Raw genomic sequence first — 21,402 nt, 5'->3', positions numbered from 1 at the left:
AGAGGAGGTGTCAGAGGGGAGGAGTTTAGAGAAGGTGTTAGAGGTGCTGCTGGTGTGTTACATCCCTTCTGTCTGCGCCTCCTGTCCACATGACAGCTGGAGGGAGCGGATCAAGCTGCACAATACTGGAAGGTGGCAGGTGACAATCTCTTCAGATACCACTGGATTAACACGATGAATTCACCCCATTGTTATCCCCCATGCCCCCCCCCCCCGCAGGGAGAGGGAGACTGGATCCAATCTGTTGTAGCGGTCAGTGACACACAAACCTGGCAACCTGCTAACCTTCAATCTGAAGGGCTCATATCCCTGTTCTGATTTCATTTGCCCTCATCTGGCAGCTGTCACATTGACTGGCCCAGGGACTAGCCTGTTGTTATGTTAGTGTGTGTGTGTGTACAGTCTGTGTGTGTGTGGTTGTTACACTGGAATCAAAAGCTGTTAGGGAGAGGGATTGTTTTGACGTCTGTGTGCCAGTGATTGGGTATTCCTCTGCACAGGGAACCAGAGAGACAGGGACACCTTGAGACTTGATATTAGCAGCAGTCCTGCTAACCCTTACCCTGTAGTGCTGTATCCCAAAGGACTCGATCATAACACTGGATCCATTTAGCAGAGGCCTTCATCCCAATTAACTTACTGGGGCAGCGGGGCGTCTGAACCTGTGACCTCTCAATCAGCAGTCAAACCCTCTAACCACTGATATACCACTGACTACACATTCCTCCATACTAGACCCACTGATCTCTACCAGAGCTGAGCCAGCCAGGGGGGTGTGGAGGCCCCAGCCAGGGGGGTGTGGAGGCCCCAGCCAGGGGGGTGTGGAGGCCCCAGCCAGGGGGGTGTGGAGGCCCCTGCCAGGGGGGTGTGGAGGCCCCAGCCAGGGGGGTGTGGAGGCCCCTGCCATGGGGGTGTGGAGGCCCCTGCCATGGGGGTGTGGAGGCCCCAGCCAGGGGGGTGTGGAGGCCCCTGCCATGGGGGTGTGGAGGCCCCAGCCAGGGGGGTGTGGAGGCCCCTGCCAGGGGGGTGTGGAGGCCCCAGCCAGGGGGGTGTGGAGGCCCCAGCCAGGGGGGTGTGGAGGCCCCTGCCAGGGGGGTGTGGAGGCCCCTGCCATGGGGGTGTGGAGGCCCCTGCCAGGGGGGTGTGGAGGCCCCTGCCAGGGGGGTGTGGAGGCCCCAGCCAGGGGGGTGTGGAGGCCCCTGCCAGGGGGGTGTGGAGGCCCCAGCCAGGGGGGTGTGGAGGCCCCAGCCAGGGGGGTGTGGAGGCCCCTGCCAGGGGGGTGTGGAGGCCCCAGCCAGGGGGGTGTGGAGGCCCCAGCCAGGGGGGTGTGGAGGCCCCTGCCAGGGGGGTGTGGAGGCCCCTGCCATGGGGGTGTGGAGCGAGGCCTCAGGGAGGAGAGGGGCTCAGGCGTGTGAGGAGCCAGGATGGAACAGCATCACAGGGATGAAACCCTGGACATGAAGGGCATTGTGGCTTTGTTGTAGCTGTGAATACTGTGGGGAGATGTTGAGCACAACACTGTGTGTGTGTGTGTGTGTGTGTGTGTGTGTGTGTGTGTGGCCATGGCATGTCCACAGACTGCCCACCTCTCATCATGCCAGTTCACCCATCCTAAGAACTCAACAGGGATACAACAGCACACTTCTCTCTACACTCCTGCTATACACACTCCCCTCCTGCTGTACACACTCCCCTCCTGCTATACACACTCCCCTCCTGCTATACACACTCCCCTCCTGCTGTACACACTCCCCTCCTGCTGTACACACTCCCCTCCTGCTATACACCTCCCCCCACAAGCACAGCAATCAGCCCAACCTGAATTATGTTAAACAGAAGTGTTTAACAGAAACTTTGATAAGGAGTTTAGTAATTAAGAGGCTTGTGTTCTGCTCCCCTGGTAGGGCAAGAGGGGGGCGATAAGGGGAGGGGGGCGATGAGGGGAGGGGGGCAATGAGGGGATGGGGGCGATGAGGGGAGGGGGGCGATGACAAGTCATTAATCCTTGGCTGATGTGAAACACTGATAAGGGCTATGTTGCCATGCAAGACACACGTGTTTCAATGCTTACTGAACCTGTTGTATTTACAAACACCCTCAGAGATGTTCAATGCTAACTGAACCTGTTGTATTTACAAACACCCTCAGAGATGCACTCAGTGATGGCACTCAGTGATGTCACTCAATGATGTCACTTTCAGGGTTTGTTGTTTTTTCCATTTCATGGTTATAGAAACAAAATATATTTTAAAGTGTCTGAGCAAAATTCCACATGCCACTGAGGCTGAGCCAGGAAAAGACCTAAAAATGATGAACCCTAAAAATAGTCATCTTCTTATGAGGCTCAGTTGGAGTTGAGAGAGCACAGGGGCTCTGGAACTCTGGGCTGGATTACCCAGCATCCCCTGGGGCTTACTGGTGTTCCCACACCCCGTCACATCGCTTTAGTGACGCTCTCTGTAAACACGTCTGGACTGGATTGGACAGAAGGATTGCAGCTCTTAACCCGGGCTTAAAGCGGCCCACTGCGACAAACACAGTCCAGAGCACCAAGAAACAGCAAGAACACATGAACAAGAGGCACACACACACACACACACAACACACACAACTGTCCAGAGACTTCAACAGCTTCAACTTTACCCCTTCAACAGCTTCGGCGCCTCAGGTTTCCATGTGGCTCGCCATGCCCATATTAGGACGTAAACATCCTCCCTATCTGCGTCCTAATTGGAGACCTCGAGGGTCAGAGAGACAAACAGTAGCCCTGAAGCCTGCTGGCTGCAGCGCACGTATTTATGACAAGCCACTTCCTGTTTATGACAAGCCACTTCCTGTTGCTGCGGTTACTCTTCCTGTGGCAGGGGTCGAGTCTCACGCCACGAGGAAGTCCTCCTCTGACGGAGCAGCCCCGAGGACGAGAGGAACGAGGCCTGTCCAGTGAGAGACCAGGCCTGCCCAGTGAGAGACCAGGTCTGTCCAGTGAGAGACCAGGCCTGCCCAGTGAGAGACCAGGCCTGCCCAGTGAGAGACCAGGCCTGCCCAGTGAGAGACCAGGCCTGCCCAGTGAGAGACCAGGCCTGCCCAGTGAGAGACCAGGTCTGCCCAGTGAGAGACCAGGTCTGTCCAATGAGAGACCAGCATATATTTACATCTTTCTCATCCAGCAGACACTGTTAACCAAACTGACATACAAACAGTACTTATAGACAGTACTTATAGACAGTACTTATAGACAGTACTTATAGACAGTACTTATAGACAGTACTTATACACAGTACTTATAGACAGTACTTATACACAGTACTTATAGACAGTACTTATAGACAGTACTTATACACAGTACTTATACACAGTACTTATAGACAGTACTCAGTTCCAACAGTGTTCTGGTGTTCAGTCCTGATCTTTATCTACCTGCCACAACGTAGCCACTTCTACCAGGCACGGTGAACTACAAATCATTTTTATTTCCGTTTGCAGTTGGCTTCTTTTGTGTGAACAAAACGCAGAACCAAACTATTGTTGATAAATGAATACAGATTTATCCTTGCTGAATGATCAGCCTGACTTTGTTGCTACATTTACAAAGCTGCACATGGGCAGAGTGTTTGAGGACACTAGTCTATGATAGCACAATCCTTTTGGGTTTTGAGCAATTGTTTATGGAAAAATACCACTGTCCATGTTGATCTGGCCACAGTCCAAAGATGACAGAGCAGCTAAAGATAGATCTGTCCACAGCCTGAGAGGACAGTGCAGAGGGACGTCCACATGGAGGGTTTGGTGGGCGACTGAAGCTCCATGACGAGGGGGCGTCCAGAGGACTGATGAACACAGGCTGAGTGTGATCCACCCAGTCCTCAGACCAGGACTGTCAAACTGGACTGAAGAGCGTTGACCATTCCTGCTTCTGGTGCTGTATGTGGCGGGTGTTGATGAATGACCAGATCAACTTTGGAAGTGTTTCTGTTTATTTGATGAGGTGAGAATAAGCTTTTTCATTTGATGGTTTATGAATGCTCCAGAGGTTTGACCTGAATGATGTGACCTGGACAGGAATGTGTAGGGCTCCACACATCACAGACAGCACTCTGTGCTCTGTGGTTTAATACATCATGCTAAAGAATGAGAACAAAGTATGCACGTCATACATGTTCAGGAATAGGACTGTTTATGCTCACTGATAACATCTTCTCCTGAGTCCAGATAGGGAAAGAGGAGTACCTGATTTACGCACCTCAGTAAGGGTGCTTTATGAAAAATAACGAAAGCCAGATAGGGCTCGTTTCATGCTGTAAGAAGGACTGTGAATCTCCCCTCTGCCGCTCCGTGGTCCTGACAGCATGCTGGTGTTTACCTGGAGGGAGGTGGATCTTGGGTCTTTAGAGACACCAGGTAGCATCTGACTGGATGCAGGGTGAGTTACAGGTCAGGTTTACACTCAGAGGAAAGAGATATCCATACCAGGAGTTCACCAGCAACACAGGATCTCATGAGACCTGCAGACCACATGAGACCTGCAGACCAACACAGACCAACACATCTCTGGATTTCTCTAACACGGAGGCGCGCAGGAGAACCCAGAGGGAGGAAACATCTAGAAGATCTCGAAGATGACTGTGATCAAGAGGAGATGTGATGTGTGTGTGTAGAGTTTGGCAACATGGCCAGCCCTCTACTCAAAGGCCTCTTGTTGCACTCTGTGAGATTGGGTGATGGAACAAGCCAGGCCTGTGCCCAGTAAGCCTTCACGCTCCTAATCCCATCAGCCTCCAGCGCGTCTCTGAAGGTAACACCCCTACAGAGACCAGGATGGCCCCAGGCACAGTGGGACTTAAAGAGATGAATCCCAACCAGAAAGTGTACATGTAAGCACACACATACACACACACACACACACACACACACACACACACACACACACACACACAGCTAAGATATAAACAGTTTACTCGCTCTGGGAAGTCACAAGATGGCAGAAATATGAGCTCATGTCAATTAAGACGTAGACGTGTTTTGGAACCACAAAGGCTTCTTGGTACTGTTAACACTACAAACACATGACGGTCGGGCAACATAGAAATAATCTGGAATCTTGGTGGTGTAATTTACCCAAGTCAGTGGGACTTGGATCTGATTGGTCAGGCTTGTCCCCATGACCAATCACCTGCAATTCTTCAATGTAAAACTTTCGATCGATATAGATAATATCCGTATGTGTTTAAAGTCTTCAACTGACTAGACTGATCTCCCCTGAATAATTAATTAACTGAAACCAAAAACTCAAATTATTTATTAATTAACTTCATGTTCCAAGAGGCCCATCTCTTTGCTGTGGCAGCCTAGCATGCTAGTCTGCGCTGACGACAAGCTAGCCTGCAGGCGAGGGAAGGAGAGGGGAGGGGCGGAGTCAGGTGGGATCCACACACAGGGGTGCACTACATGACCGTCTTGTTCTCTGGGTGATTCTCCGGGTGTCCATTCTACTGAAGACAGACTGAAGAAAAGCCCCACCCAGCCCAGCACGAGCAGGAGGAGGAGATTCAATTCTGTTGTGTGATTTCAGAGGAGGAACAGCTCTAAAAAGGTCCCTTAAGCAGCTTCCTAGTCTCTTCTCCCGTTCCAAATCCCAAACGTCCTCTCTCCTCTCCTGCCCTGGCCCCTCCCCTGGCCCCTCCCCCTGCCCCTAACCTGGCCCCTCCCCCGGCCCCTCCCCCGGCCCCCCCTACGCCAGCCTCCCCTGGAGGAGGCCGTGCCAGGGGAGGGGCCGGGGGAGTGGCCGGGGGAGGGGCCAGGTTAGGGGCAGGGGCCAGGGGAGGGGCCGGGGCCGGGGGAGGGGCCAGGGGAGGGGCCAGGTTAGGGGCCGGGGGAGGGGCCAGGTTAGGGCCAGGGTGGTGGAGCTGCTCCAGGTACAGCCTGCTGTGAAAGGGCTCTTTGTGTCTCCTGAGAAGCAGCTTCTGGTGTCAGTGGAGCCGTGCTGAATGACAGGCATGAACCGCTCTCCCTCTGCAGCGTCCTGAATGGAGCTGGACTAGAGTTACTGACAACACACACACAGATACACACCCCCCACACACACACACATGCTTGCGCAGAAACACACACCCACTAACTCCCCCCCTGTTAGCTAGCGTCTCTCCTCCACAGCAGGGCTCCGGTTGCAGGAAGGAAGGGAGGAGTAGGCAGTCACAGGCTTCACATTTCCTGTCAGCTCCTTTGTTGGGCTCTATGGGCTCTCATCCTGGGTCTGGAACTGTTGACCCAGTACCTTCATCCTGGGTCTGGAACTGTTGACCCAGTACCTTCATCCTGGGTCTGGAACTGTTGACCCAGTACCTTCATCCTGGGTCTGGAACTGTTGACCCAGTACCTTCATCCTGGGTCTGGAACTGTCTCACCTACCCCTCCATCTCACCACAGCTTTCCCACAGTAGAGTGACCAGACGTCTTCTAGGGAAGGTGTCTTAGTTTGGAACCACACAACGTACCATCCACCTGCACACTAAGTAACAAAGCTCCCTATCTCCCGAATTAGATTTTTTTAAATCATTCCTCCACAGTTTACAATCTCCACAACTACTCTGAGCCTTTCCAACATGTCATGTGGCAGCAGCCATGATGGGCTACCCTGTCTGAGAGAGCTGCTCTTCATCGCAGGCCTCTACGGGCTGATAGTAGATTGAGGAGTGAAGGAAGGGCGCCTCGACAACAAGATGAATTTATTTCTGTTGCTGCTGCTTGGGACGGGCGGGCTTTATCAGGGGATGATCACAACAGGGCTGGAATTGGTGGAGGACGGAGAGAGGGGGCTGGCCAGGGGAGGGGGGAGGAGAGGGAGAGGAATGCTGTACAGGGTCTTATCTGGGAGAGCCAGACTGCCGGAGGGGAAGTGGTGTGTTAGGGAAGAGGAAGAGGACACAGCCAGCATCTCTTCCTGTTGATAGGCAGCACAGCGATCCATTCTCCTTCTACCTCTCTCCCCCTTCACTCCCTTTCTCTCTCGCCCCACCAATTTCACTTCTATTTTCTACTCTCTTTCTCTCTCGCCCCACCCTGAGCCATTTCCCTCGTTTTCTATATCTACTGGCTCAGAATGATGCATTCAGTGGAAAACAATTGGAAAAGGGTGCTTGTCTGAAAGGCCTCCTGGTTTAGTTCTCAGTGGTTTGCATCCCTGTACAGCCACGTGCGGCGTTCTGTTACACACTGACATTGTCAGGGAGACGAAAGGTTTACAACCGCTCAGTTCAATTCCATCCCTTTCTATCTACATATTAATGAGCGTGAGGTCAGTCTACCTCGACGAGACTGCACTTTGACCCCAAGAAGAATCCACTGCACCCATCCAGACCTGCTCACCACCTCAAACACACCTGCTGTTGCTAGAACAGGCTGCACAGTCAGGCTAGAACAGGCTGCACACACTGCCTCAGTGACCTCCTCATGAGTATATTCACTCACATCAAACTGAATCTTCAAAGAAGCAGGGAGGAGAGAGGCACAAGCAGGTGCTGGAACCGTGTGCAAAGTCATAAAAAAAGACTTCTTCCTCTAGGAAGAACCGCAGGTATCTGAGTGTGGTTGCAGTTTGTTTGTTAATGAAGCTGTAGACCTGAAGGGTTGGATATAAACACACCCCAGTGGACTGGACTGATTAAAGAGCTCCAACATGATGTGGGCTGAACATAATGTTTGATCCTGCAGGTACAGCAATCTCACTACTCTTGGTTGGAGGAGAAAACACAAGCCTGGTTTTCTGAATCCTAAATACCTCAGCAGCCGGCTGGTTCCTATCTCTCCACAGAACAGAATGAACCAGGAACCACCCTCCCAATCTGACCTTTCACCTTTATGAAAGGTGACAGCAGCGGCTAGTATTTTCTCTTTCAATCCTGGTCCTGGACTGTCCACAGCTCATAATCAGAGGGACTACAGTGCCTCTCCTTCAGATGATTTATGGATGGAGGAACACAGGACTCTCCTTGACTCCTGACTAGTCTTGCTATCACACCAGCTAATGACTGATGTTCAGCGACTGTTCCAGTCAGCTGGGTCTAGTTTTCTCTGACACTCCAGGTGTGCACAGCTGTGTGATCCCAGTGACCAGTGAGCTGGGCAGGCCGGACTGTGGGTTAGTCAGGTCATTCTGATAACCGTGTGATGTAGGTGTTTACAGGGCTGATAGTCAAAGTCAAAACACATACCCTCATTGTGCACACGCCTAATACACAGATCAGTGTGAATCAAACGTTTTCCGGCTCCATAAAAGCTGTAGTGTGTCACTTCCCTTCAGGGAGCATGATGTCACTTCCCTTCAGGGATCATTACAGTCTCTACTACTACTGCTGGTCGCCTCAGACCTGACCTCCGTACAGCACAAGTCTGTGTGGCCTCACTGGGAGCAGGACAGACACAGCTCACAGGGAGACCAGGATATGGGGCTGATACACACACACACACACACACACACACACACACAGCCTGCTGACACCCAAATATCTGCTGGGATTTCAAGCCTGTGTCTGACGCTGTCATTCTGCCTGTGAAATAATGCATGTAGCTCCCTAACCCCCCTCTCTGAGTGGTCTGAACACAACACCAGGACCAGAGCAGACCAGCAAGAGAGAGAGAGAGACAGAGAGAGACAGAGAGAGACAGAGAGAAAGAGAGAGAGACAGGGAGAGAGACAGGGAGAGAGAGACAGTGAGAGGGGGTGAGATAGAGAATGAGAAAGAGTGGGAAGGTAACAGCTTTGATAAACACTTTGATGAAGAATACAAACACACAAAGTTATCAAGTTGTGGATGTTTTGTTTCTTTAAAGACGAGAGTAGAATAAGGCAGGTGAACCGTCTCAAGAGAGCAGACGATAGAGCAGCAAAATAACCTCCATCTTGTGCATAATGCAACAGTCCCCAGTGTGGGCCACCTTCCACTCTGGACAAGTAGTCATTGTTGGACTCTTACAAAGTGTGTTTATGATTACAGTGCATGTTTGAAACACAGCGTAGCACTGGAGCAGCCCACTGAGCTGAGCCTAACCCAGCCCTCAGCTAGGAAGCTATAATTACTCCTCTTCCTGCTGCAGGTTCGTGTGAATCTTCTCCTCCACGGCAGGTGAAGCAGAGTGGCCTGCTCATCCAGCCTCAGCTGAAAACAAATTACAATTTTCACAGCTGAGACGCACCCTGCCAGCCACTCAGAAACCTTTAACAAGCCAGCCCTGTAATATGAGAGGCTAGAGTTTGTGCTGCTAGCTTGGACAAAATGGTTGCAAGGCACTGGTGTGTGTGTGGTGTTGTATTTGTGTGTGTAGTGTGTGTATGATGTGAGTGTGTGTGGTCTTGTTGAACTACCCTTGTCTGGTTCAGAAGTCAACTCTGAACTAGCAGACTAAGACATGAGAGCCGTCGTGTGGACGTTTTCTTGGGCACCACAACTTCACCACAAGTGTTGTTTCCAGGGTGTAGAGGGTTTAGGGGTCAGGGTTAGAATTAGTGTTAGAACGAGATACAGGTTTAAGGTGAGGGTTAGGCAGGGTTAGGATTAAGAACATACCCCCCCCCCCCCACACACACACACATCCTTGAGGCATTAATAAATCATGGCTCAGATGTTGTTCTCTCTCTCTCTCTCTCTCTCTCTCTCTCTCTCTCTCTCTCTCTCTCTCTATCTGTAGAGCTGCACAGTCAGTCATGTGGATTTGAGTGGCACGAGATTTACCTTCATTCTGCCACCAGAAATAGAATGTGCACTAGTGCAGGTTTAGTGTGTGTGTGTTAGGTGTGTGTTAGGTGTGTGTTAGGTGTGTGTTAGGTGTGTGTTAGGTGTGTGTTAGGTGTGTGTTAGGTATGTGTTAGGTGTGTGTTAGGTGTGTGCTAGGTGTGTGTTAGGTATGTGTGTTAGGTATGTGTGTTAGGTATGTGTTTGGTGTGTGTTAGGTATGTGTGTTAGGTGTGTGTTAGGTGTGTGTTAGGTGTGTGTTAGGTATGTGTTAGGGTTAGGGTTAGGTATGTGTTAGGTGTGTGTTAGGTATGTGTTAGGTGTGTGTTAGGTATGTGTTAGGTATGTGTTAGGTGTGTGTTAGGTGTGTGTGTTAAGTATGTGTTAGGTGTGTGTGTTAAGTATGTGTTAGGTGTGTGTGTTAAGTATGTGTTAGGTGTGTGTGTTAAGTATGTGTTAGGTGTGTGTTAAGTATGTGTTAGGTGTGTGTGTTAGGTATGTGTTAGGTATGTGTTAGGTGTGTGTGTTAAGTATGTGTTAAGTGTGTGTGTGTGTGTGTGTTAAGTATGTGTTAAGTGTGTGTATGTGTGTGTTGACTGAGGCCCATGCTCCAGTCCGGAGTGTGTGATTTATCTACTCAGAGCAGGCTGTATAGCTCCTCATAGTGCTGAACAATCATCTGCACTGTCACAAAACTCTCTCCTCACCAAACACAATAAATCCTGGGGAAATACATACAATTTCATGCATGGCACAAACTGGAATTTAGAGAATATTGCTTCACTGGAAAGAAGGCTTAATTTCCTTCACAGTGTGCCGGTGTGAAGGAGAATTTCGCTTCATCGATTTCAGAAGTCCCTAGGCATTGTGGAAATGTGTGTGGATTTAGTACAGCATTATGTTATAACAAGGTAATCTCTGGTGTTTTTCGCTGGTGACCTAACTGGAACACATGTAGAACATAACATTTCACACTCTCAGACACACTTACACACACACATACTCTACTGTCCAGTTGCACACTACAGCTTGGTCTGTTTCTCAGATTACTGCTCTCTAACTTGCTGATATGTCGAAACTCCACTGTAATCCCAGTGTAATCCTCGCGGTCCTAACCTTAACCCTAACCCTGACAGGTTCCATTAAACTAGTTGAATGTGCAGCTCTCCCTGGCAGTGTTGCATGTTGTTACACAGGCGTGCACCACACCTGCAGCTAGTGTTGCACACCTGTGTGGGTCTGAGCTGGCCTTGCCCGGTCACTGCTCTCATCACTCTCTTAGCTGTGGATAGATCATATTATATATTTACACAAACACACCTTTACATGGAGGGTAAAGTGTGTATTTGCAGTGTAACAAGGGTGCTGGGCTGGTTCATTTGGAGTTGATGATCTACAGGAAGGGGAAGACACATCCTCAACAGATGAAGCTATTTTTACACACGTGCTTTAAGACAGATGAGGTTGTCACGAGCAGCACGGCTGGTCTGATCTCTTCGTCCTCCGAGCACGATCCCATGTGTGTCCTAGTGACAGGCAGAGGTGTGTGAGCCAGGTGGTGTCATGAGAAACCTCACTACACAGGTACTGATGTTCCTCAGTGATTACACCTGACTGTGTGTGCGTATTGATATCAAGTCTGACAGAAGCTGATCATCTTTCCGTGACAGCAGAGTAGGTAGAGCGACGAGGAAGAACTCAGGAGAACAGTTATGGATCATACGATCATGTGATGATGCTGGTGATGTCACCTGACAGGATGCAGGGAGATGGGGAGACTGACTGGATCTCTGAACAAGATGTCAGACCACCAGATCACCATGAGATGAGATGAAGCAGGCGTGAGAGGATCTTCCCCTTGTCCTCGACCTCACCTCCTGTCTGGTGACTTTCTTCTGAAGCGGAGCACAGCAGCTGGACACTGGGTGGGTGTTCGTCCAGGCATTAGGCTATGGGTCAGAAGGCCTCTCTGTTCATACAAGCTACAGCTGCACCCAAACTCACATTGCCTGGCTGGACAGCAACCTGCTCCCCACTGCCCTCCTCCTCATCCAGCCTGCCTCTTCCTCAACACTACACGCTCTCCCTGTCACAAACCAAAACGCCTTTCAATGACAGACATTTGTTCCTGTTTATTCCAGGAGAACCAAATGAAGAGTCCCCTCTTGTCCCCAGCTGCAGGTTAATGCAGTCACAGCCTGTCCCTCAGAGACCGATCAATGGGAGTAATGAACGGTCCCTAATGATGTTGAAAATGTCAATGGCGGAAAGCTTCCAAACGAACCCAGAGCAAGCGACAAATCTATTCCTGGCCGAAACGCTGCACTAATGGTGCAGCTCTGCATTGAAAAACAGATATTTAGTAGAAAGAAAAGGCGCGTTGAGCACAGCATGTGGCAGTCTAAAACTGTAATTGGCAATTATGAGATTTCATATGCCTTCCAGTTCTTACTTCAGTTTACCTAGAAAGGCTGGGACTTTAAACCCATCCAACATATAGGAGATAGGAAGTTTCCCATGAAGAAAGTGTATTATTCTGTACAGCGGTTAACATAGCGTCACAATTTCCATATTTCTCTTCCCTCTAAAAAACGTTTGTCATGCTAAGCTAAGACCGCATCAAAATCCAGACTTAATCCTGATAGATCCTGTTTAGCATTCAGTTTAAAATATTTCCACCTTTTCAAAGACATCCTGGGAGATTATTGAGTCGCTCTCCCCGAGCGCTCTGCCTCGCTGCCTTTGTGCCTCCTGAGCGTACAGAGAGCAGGAGCACAGACACGTTCAGCGATGAGAAGATGTGTCTTCCTCCCTTTTCCCGCAGAAGAGGTGGACCCCAAGCAGGGGGAAGGAGAAAAATGTCGCCTCATTGGCATATGGCATATTTTATAGTATTTAATTGTCATATTTTTGATATTTTCACACCTACTCATCTTTGGAGAGACTACAGGGTGTTGCTCACTCAACACCGGGAACAAGGAAATTAAAAGCTGTTGAAAAGTCCTCACAATATCCACCTGGACCACAAACTATAGAAGTCATCCACAGGAAATGACCCCCTGAAGGCACAACTACCACGATCAATCCCTTTTAGTGGCTGTTTCATGCTTGTGGGGTTAATTGTCCACTTGCGGCAATGGCAGAGATAGACATTGGAGACGCTGTTGAGAAACTAGCCAGAATTCTTCCTCTGGCAAAGGCCGTGGAAAACACATTTGTACATTTGTGTGAACGTCAAAGTGTTTTGGGAACAGCAGAACCACTTGAGGCTCAGTGCTCTGCTCGCGGCTGTTGTCCCTTCAACGCAAAACACAACTGTATAATTTAATAGAGAAGACTTCCACAGCCGATGACAGGGAGACAGAAATGGAAGATCATGTTTCGTGAGTTCATGAGTTTCGTGAGGCGTTATTAACAGAGATTCTGTACCCAGCAGTGCATCCAGGGACGTCTTCAGTAAACAATAATTACAGTCTGAGGTGAGAAACTGTACCTCTGAGACCGTCATCAAAAATAATAACATCCTCCATCTCTCAGCAGAGTGCTGTGACTGAGCTGGGATGAGATCCCATAATTACCCAGGACCCAGGCAGGGCTGGGAGAGATGGGGCCGGGGGGGGAGACAGGGGAGACGTGAGCGGGGAGACGAGAGCAAACTGGAGGGCCACCAAGAAGAGAGGCCCTAGAGAGAGTGATGCTATATATAAACATGAAAACCAATAATACACACACTCTGTGTCCACACACACTCTCAGCATCCTACATGACAGACATCACACACACAAACACACTCTCTCTACGCTTTCCCATTCTCTTCTGGTTGTCAGTGTAATGAGCAGTCCTTCTCTCTCTGACCCCGGCGCTGACCTGAGATGTGCTGATGAGATGCTTGAGCTCCAGCCCTCTGGGGAGAGGGAGGGAGGGAGGGAGGGAGGGAGGGAGGGAGGGAGGGAGGGAGGGAGGGAGGGAGGGAGGGAGGGAGGGAGGGAGGGAGGGAGGGAGGGAGGGAGGGAGGGAGGGAGGGAGGGAGGGAGGGAGGGAGGGAGGGAGGGAGGGAGGGAGGGAGGGAAAAAAAGAGATAGGTGGAGCTAGTCGAAGCTGAGCAGAGAGGGAGAGATGAGGGAGAGTGTATGAGGTAAGAGGTAGAAGAAAGATTAAAGGACAACAGCAATGGAGGACTTGAAGAGACGGGTTAGAGAAAGGAGCAAGGACAAGGAGAGGGAAAGAGGAAGGAATTAAGGAAGGAAGGAAGGAAGGAAGGAAGGGAGGAGAGGGGCAGGGTGGAAAAGTGGCAACAGGTGGATTCTCCTGGGCAGGAAGTGACATCACAGAGGCTAGAACACAGGTCCGACCAGGATAGATGATGCTAGGGGCTTGTGGGATGGCTGGTATGTGTGTGTGTGTATGTGCGTGTGCGTGGCGTGTTGGTGTGGCTGGAGTGCGGGGGGTGTAAGTGTGGGGCAAGCAGAGAGGAGGCTGTGTTGTGGTCGTCTGCTAGTCTCTTCTACCCACAGTGCCTCTTGATCACTAGCTCCGCCCCACTGAGCCAGCTAACATTGCCTGCAGCCCTGCAGGGCCTAATACTGTGGATATAATGAGTTTTTCCACAAGGCTGGCGGCTGTGCTGCGACTGCATACACCATCACACCCTCCACACCCTCTCAGGAAATTGCAATTAGACTTTTTTTTTCCCCTCCTTTTCTCTATGCGGAGTTTTGATCGCAGAAATATCTGTTCAACATTACAGGTGGTGCGTAATCTAATTATCCTATGGCGAAGGAATGTTTGTGTGAGAAAGCGTGTTTGTGTGTTGTGTGTGCATATGAATGTGTGTGTGTGTATGTGGGTGTCAGGGAATGAATCTTTTTGCGTGTATCAATGGTAAAATCACATGAAACCAATCGTGTAGGAACATTAGAAGGATGTTTAAGGTTGAGTCCAGCTGTAGACAAGGGGTTCATCAGGAGAAGGACAGAGTTAGAAGTGAAGCTGTCTGCTACCTGACTCCTGGACAGCTATGACAACTCTGGCAGTCAGTGAACGAGGGGTCATGTTTGCTCAGAGAGACAAACGTGTGAATGCAACAATACACAACTGGAAACCATCGTCGTGAAAGGTATCAAAATAACTATACCAATATTGTAGACAAAGACAAAAATCACTAAGAGTTTCACGAGAGTTTGGAAAACATACATTTTGAGGGATCAATTGATATTGGCTGGCCGTTGCTGAACAATACTCAATCAAGAAACTACAATGGACCGTAATTCTGGTTAGTGTTTCTTTTTGTTAACCTTTTTTTTTCCAAGCAAACAAAACAGTAGCATGTTATTATGTACGAAGCTGGCTCCACAGTTTTATACCCCTGAAAACCAGAGAAGATGTAGGCCTTAATGCGTACCGAAATGACTGAGTGGGTAAAAAGGCCTTTCAGAGTCTTATACCATCGCAGGTTGTTGATATATTGAAAAGGTCCGCAGTCTAAAATCTATCATGGAAAGTCCACCCATAGGAGAGAAGCAAGGAGAGTTGTATGGTTAATACGTCTGCTGCAACACCCGTCGACATGTTTACATGTAGCTAAGTCAGACACCAGTTGACATGTTTACATGTAGCAGGCTAGCACATGTATCCTGACACAGGCAGGCTAGCACATGTACCCTGACACAGACAGGCTAGCACATGTACCCTGACACAGACAGGCTAGCACATGTACCCTGACACAGACAGGCTAGCACATGTACCCTGACACAGGCAGGCTAGCACATGTACCCTGACACAGACAGGCTAGCACATGTACCCTGACACAGACAGGCTAGCACATGTACCCTGACACAGGCAGGCTAGCACATGTACCCTGACACAGGCTAGCACATGTACCCTGACACAGGCAGGCTAGCACATGTACCCTGACACAGGCTAGTACATGTACCCTGACACAGACAGGCTAGCACATGTACCCTGACACAGACAGGCTAGCACATGTACCCTGACACAGGCAGGCTAGCACATGTACCCTGACACAGACAGGCTAGCACATGTACCCTGACACAGGCAGGCTAGCACATGTACCCTGACACAGGCTAGTACATGTACCCTGACACAGACAGGCTAGCACATGTACCCTGACACAGACAGGAAATCTGTCCACGCCAGCTCCGCTCAGCAGCTTATCTGGATGGATTCACTTCCAGGTCGCGCTGAGACAAGCAGGTAGCAGAACACTGACATCATCCATCTGACACCGTTTGTTCCCTTCAGAGGGTCACAGCAAAGCCTATAGCTTGTGAATCAGCACATCAACTCATTTGCTTTGATTTGTACATACAAAGTGATTAGCTGAACAAATTGCAGCTGAAAGTCAAGACTGTACACAACCAGTTTTTTTCAGTAGTTACTTCAATTCAACAGGAAATACCATCATTGTGATTTGAAGCATGCACGTCAATGGCAGTTAGAATTTCTATAAATATTTTGGCAATTGTTTTTTCTCCCTAAAGAGGAACACAATGCCATGTACAAGACCAAGTAACTGTTGGGCGTAAACTAAGACATAAACATGAACTCCGAAATAACATGCTTCTTAGTCCGTATGCAAACAAAACAGTCTTTCTTATCAAAACCTTCATAATCACTCACTTGTGGAGGCAATGATTCACACACACTTACACCCACATACACACACACCCACACACACACATACAAACTCACAAACACACACACAAACCTCTCCTTCTGCCCATCTGTGGTAACTGGCCCAGTCCTTTCCAGAGGGGGGAGGAGGGAGGCGAGAGAGAGAGGAGAGAGAGAGTTAGGGAGGAGGGAAGAGGAGGGAGGCGAGGGGAAAGAGGGGCGAGAGAGAGTTAGGGAGGAGGGAAGAGGAGGGAGGTGAGGGGAGAGAGAGAGGAGGCAGAGGAGAGCGCCTGTGTCTTTAAGAGGAGTCAGGATCAGGGACAGAGTGTTGGGAACATCGCCCTCCCTGGTTCTCATGACCCCTGGCCAGCCGAGAGGAGAGCAGCTCCTCCTGGGAGATGCAGTCATGAGGCAGGAAGCAGTCATGAGGCAGGAAGCAGTCATGAGGCAGGAAGCAGTCATGAGGCAGGAAGCAGTCATGAGGCAGGAAGCAGTCATGAGGCAGGAAGCAGTCATGACATATTGGTCCTCCGCCTGCATGTTCCTCATAGTGCTAGCGACGCGCTGGTGGTGTCTCAACTCTAAACACCATCACGTTCTGTACTTCTGTACAGAATTTGATTGAATAACTCAGTGCTTAGAGCTGAGCAGGGCAGGCCGCTACCTGGGACTCCAGGTGCGGTCAGGATTACATCACTCTGCATGTCGCTGGCCTGCCACGCTGGACCAATCCCAACTGACCTCTTTCACGAAAGAAAAAATGAGTCAACATGATGTTCTGTTGATTCTCTTTACTTGTTACATCTCTGCCCTACAGTCCTGACAAATCCACAATCCCTGTGGAACAAATCAAAAGCGTGCTCTGGGTAGGGTCCACACACACCCCCCCCCCCCACCCCCCCCCCCCCCCACACACACACACACACACACACACAAGCTCAAGGGACCACCAACTTCTCCCCAGCTCTGTATAATCTCTGGCATGGCAGTCTTCCAGTAGATATTATTTCTTGAAATGAGCAATTACAGATAAGGCAGGGTTGTTATAAATGACATGGATCGCACTCTAGGGTCCTCCCCCTTCAACGGCCTTTCTGTGTTCTGGGCTGTGAGATGGATGGGACAGTGAGAAGCCCGACTGAAGGCAGTCGAACACTGAAGGGAGGGAGAAGACCAGCTGTCTAGTTCCAGTAAGGAGTAACAGTTAACGACAGTAACCCTGGTCTGAAGAAGGTCTGTGAGCAGGGCACCAGCCTCCATTAAATCAACATCATGAAGACAGACAACGCCCAAATAAGATCCCAGTTCTGTATTGGTCACCATGAGAGACAGACCACGGGAGAGACGCTCTCCTCAGAAACCAGAAGGGTTTTGAAGCCATGGAGGGTGAAGCCATCGACGGTGACCCTGTTAAATAAGTAAGACGGTGAGAGGAGACCAGAGGACAACAGAAACGTGTTCTCTGGGAAGGTGCTGAGTGCAAGCTAGCAGATTAATGGTGTGATGATCAGCTTGCAGATACGGTGAGGTTTATTCTCAGGTTTATAATGCTGTCGTGAACAGCAGGCTTTAGATAAGAGACTGGTTTATCAGGCTTTCACCCTTAGAGGCATGGACACAGGCACATACACATACACATACACATACACAGACACACTAACACGTAGCTGCAATTTCCCTACGCATGTGTCACAGGTTAATCCCAGTCAGTGACAAAGTCTGCAGCTTTATATCAAAAGGTATAAACGTTCATGTTTAATGTGTTTAGCAGACTCTTATATTAAACCACATCTATAGAGCCAACAGACTTGTTTAATCAAAGACAGGAAGGTTTTCATAAACAATGGTCAAGTCCTATTAAAACTGAGCTTGATGAGGAACTGCATAGATTAGGTTAATTACAGAGACAGAGAGAGAGAGAGAGAGAGAGAGAGAGAGAGAGAGAGAGAGAGAGAGAGAGAGAGAGAGAGAGAGAGAGAGAGAGAGAGAGAGAGAGAGAGAGAGAGAGAGAGAGGAGATTGAGGGTCTGAGATGCAAAACACTGCCTTTCTCTTTTACCATCCTCTAATTGTCTTGATTAGCACACTTACACTCACATTTACACACTGTGTGGCAAATCTAAAATGGTGAGGTTTCTAAAACACATTTCCTTTGTTGATAAGATTCAGTAATGGAACTTTACTACTAATATACTGTGCAGCACCTCAAGGTCATTTGAACCATGACAACACAACACATAATTATGTAGTCGGCCCACTGAGATGGACAAAAGTCATTCTAATGAGTTGAGAGTAAATTACTTAACTAGTCAACTGTAAATAGATTTATTTTTGGAACCATGAACCCAGAATTTGAACTCAAGCATGGATGTATCTGGTGAAACAAGATGCCTGTATGGTTCGACACCACTAATCTGCCTTAATGATTTGGGGGTCTTAATGATTTTGAGTGCCATCATTGCATTTGAAACACTCATTAGCTGAACATACTTTACCCTATATTAGTTGTTCTTTCACTCTATGCTCATTTCAGTTGCGTTTCTTTCCCCTCACTACAAACTTGGATCCACACAAGCAGCACAATAGGGTCTTTTCCTATTGGTTCCTGAAGCCTGCCGATTTAATCACGACTTACAAGAATGCACAGTCTTCCTGTTAGTCAGCCAGCTATTCAACAGTGTTTCCTATGAAGTCTCTGTTCTCTGAAAGGACACACCTGCCGTACAACTGCAAGGAACACACACAGCACGACACAGTCAAGGTCAGACACGGCAAGTTCCATACATGCATGTTGGGGAATATGAAAAGTATGATGCACGATCCAGCCAGGTTATCAACAGACCTCTGAGTAACACTGCCATGGTTTGCTCTGGAGATAAGAGACCAGAGGAGGCATGTGTCATGAGGGGTCAGAGGAGCTCTACCTGGTCCAAGGTGTGGTGGTGCAGAACTAACACACCCAGAAACGACCTTCTAGGAAAGCACCTGTGTCACCACATCTCAGTGTTTAGGAAACACAGCAGATGACAGCAGAGATGACACTGGAACAGACAGTGAAAATACGACACCGAAAGAGAGCCCCCACAAGTTAACAGTTTCCATTTGTAAATGTGTGTATGTTCAACTGAAAGAAGGCTTGTGGATGTTCATATTACGTGAAAGATTCTCAACAATTGCTAAGTGTAGTTTAATGGCAGTAGATAGCCACTAGATCCACTGACTTCAAAATACAATACAGACCATGTCTTACAGCAGTTTGTTTTTATCTAAACTTCATTTAACCCATTGAATCTTCCACTTTGATTAAATACATTTGTAAAAAAAAAAAAATCCTGTGTGTATCTACTCTAACTATACTATAGTTTTTACCATTATGAATCATTTGAGATTTCCTGAAATTGAGTGAGCTTTCGCATGCATAGCCAAAGCAACTAGAGAAGAAGGATCAGGGAATTGCTAGACGTAGAGCCTATTGGTATAAAGGGATTATTCTTCCCTGGCCAGCACAATCATGTGTAACACTTGTTTCAAATAATACGAGAAAACAAACAGGTGTTTCAGATTTAATCCCTGTGTGGAGTCCTGATGCCTCTATCATGTAATCAAAACAAGAGTACATTCTCTTTTTAGGCTACATGTTATATATTTAAATACGTAGCCTATATGAGCTATTTTTCCGAGTCTACATTTTTGGAGGCAATGTTTTTCAAAAACCTACAACAATCAAACTATAAAGCAGACAGCGACGTTATACGGCAAACTAGATGAATGTAGTCAGTAATAAATATAACTTACCGGTAAATGCAAACAGAAGCGTCAGTGACAGCAGGGTGCCAAATGTCCTGTACATCTCCATAGTTCAGCACGCGCTTCAGTGAGTCTCAGCCGCGGTCTCCACTCTGCTCCGGTCTCCCCGTTATCTACGCGCAGCTTCGCCCTGGGGACTTAAGCCTTCTTTCAAGTGTCTTGCTCAACCTCTTAACGGTGTGGTAGTAGTTGAGCTGTGCTCGGGTTTGTCGCTGTGTTGAGGTCCTGCCTTTCCTGATGGTCTGGACGTCAGCTCCACTAGGTTTTCGTTATCGTTGGGTGTCGTTATAGGCTACTCCAGTTTTTACAGTAGAACGCAGCAAGTGTCCAAATCGTCGACATTTAGAGGTCCTCTCAGTCTCTCTCCGTTTTATGCTTCGTTGTGGCTGAAGCCGTTGGTGAGGTACATGTTCGTAGTGAAAAACTCTTGGAAGTTCTCACTTTGTGTTTCCGCTCCTGCCACCGAGACACCTGTCCTCTAGTGACGTCCTGGAACTGTTCCTACGCACCTCCCCGCGCGCCGGCAGGTGCTTTGTAGAAAACAACGTGAACATGAAATTTGACACATTTTCGCAGGATTCCAAGACATTTGCGATTAACAATTTCCAATGTTAGTCACGTATTGTAGCAACAATTGTGTTAAGATGTTTAACTAGGTTTTTTGTAATGGATTTGGGATTTTCTCAAATGTTTCATAAAGGCAGCGTGGCGTGCATTACACTTATCTACATAATGCGGACTGGTCACTGTTCAGAAGTTCATTCAGTTTGGCCTTTGAGGATGAGGGATAGGGAAATAAAGTAGGCTAAATCTACCATTATATTAATCAATAGTATAAGTTCCAGGAATGTACATGCAGTCTTCGAATATAGTTTGATTTTATAATAAGATCATGTAAGATAGTTGGACCCATACTTTATATCATGCAAAAATAAATTACGAATGGCCCATTTTTATAAACATCAGTGAACAACAAAGTAGACCGTTGCATGTTTGTTAAACCCTAAAACGGTCAAAAAAATAAAAATAAAATCTGTTCCTGTATTCGGTCTCTATCTAGAAACAACACGTCATGCTCTATAGTGCTTTTGGTGTTCTTGGTTGGTTAATGCAAAGAAACAACCCTCGGTGTGTTGACAGGCGGGCTCCCCCCCCCCCCCCCCCCTTCAGCACTTACTCGCTCCGGAGAAACGGCGCGCGGCGACAGCCTCGCCCTCAGAGGTGAGGACGGGCCTCGC

General features: G+C 48.7%; 1 protein-coding gene across 1 annotated transcript in view; it reads right to left on the bottom strand.

Moving 5' to 3' along the window:
- Nucleotides 1-20,630, bottom strand: part of esama (endothelial cell adhesion molecule a) — a 32,510-nt gene extending 11,880 nt beyond the window's left edge. Inside the window, exon 1 of the mRNA XM_084683977.1 lies at nt 20,153-20,630. Within this exon, the coding sequence (XP_084540103.1) occupies nt 20,153-20,213 (61 nt within the window). The 5' untranslated portion in view covers nt 20,214-20,630. The remainder of the gene's footprint in view (nt 1-20,152) is intronic.
- Between the last annotated feature and the right edge of the window lie 772 nt (nt 20,631-21,402).

Source organism: Hypomesus nipponensis, chromosome 20, assembly GCF_054491055.1.
Source record: "Hypomesus nipponensis isolate SF chromosome 20, ASM5449105v1, whole genome shotgun sequence".
NCBI classification, from domain to species: Eukaryota; Metazoa; Chordata; class Actinopteri; order Osmeriformes; family Osmeridae; genus Hypomesus; species Hypomesus nipponensis.
This window is presented reverse-complemented; position numbering and strand designations above follow the sequence as displayed.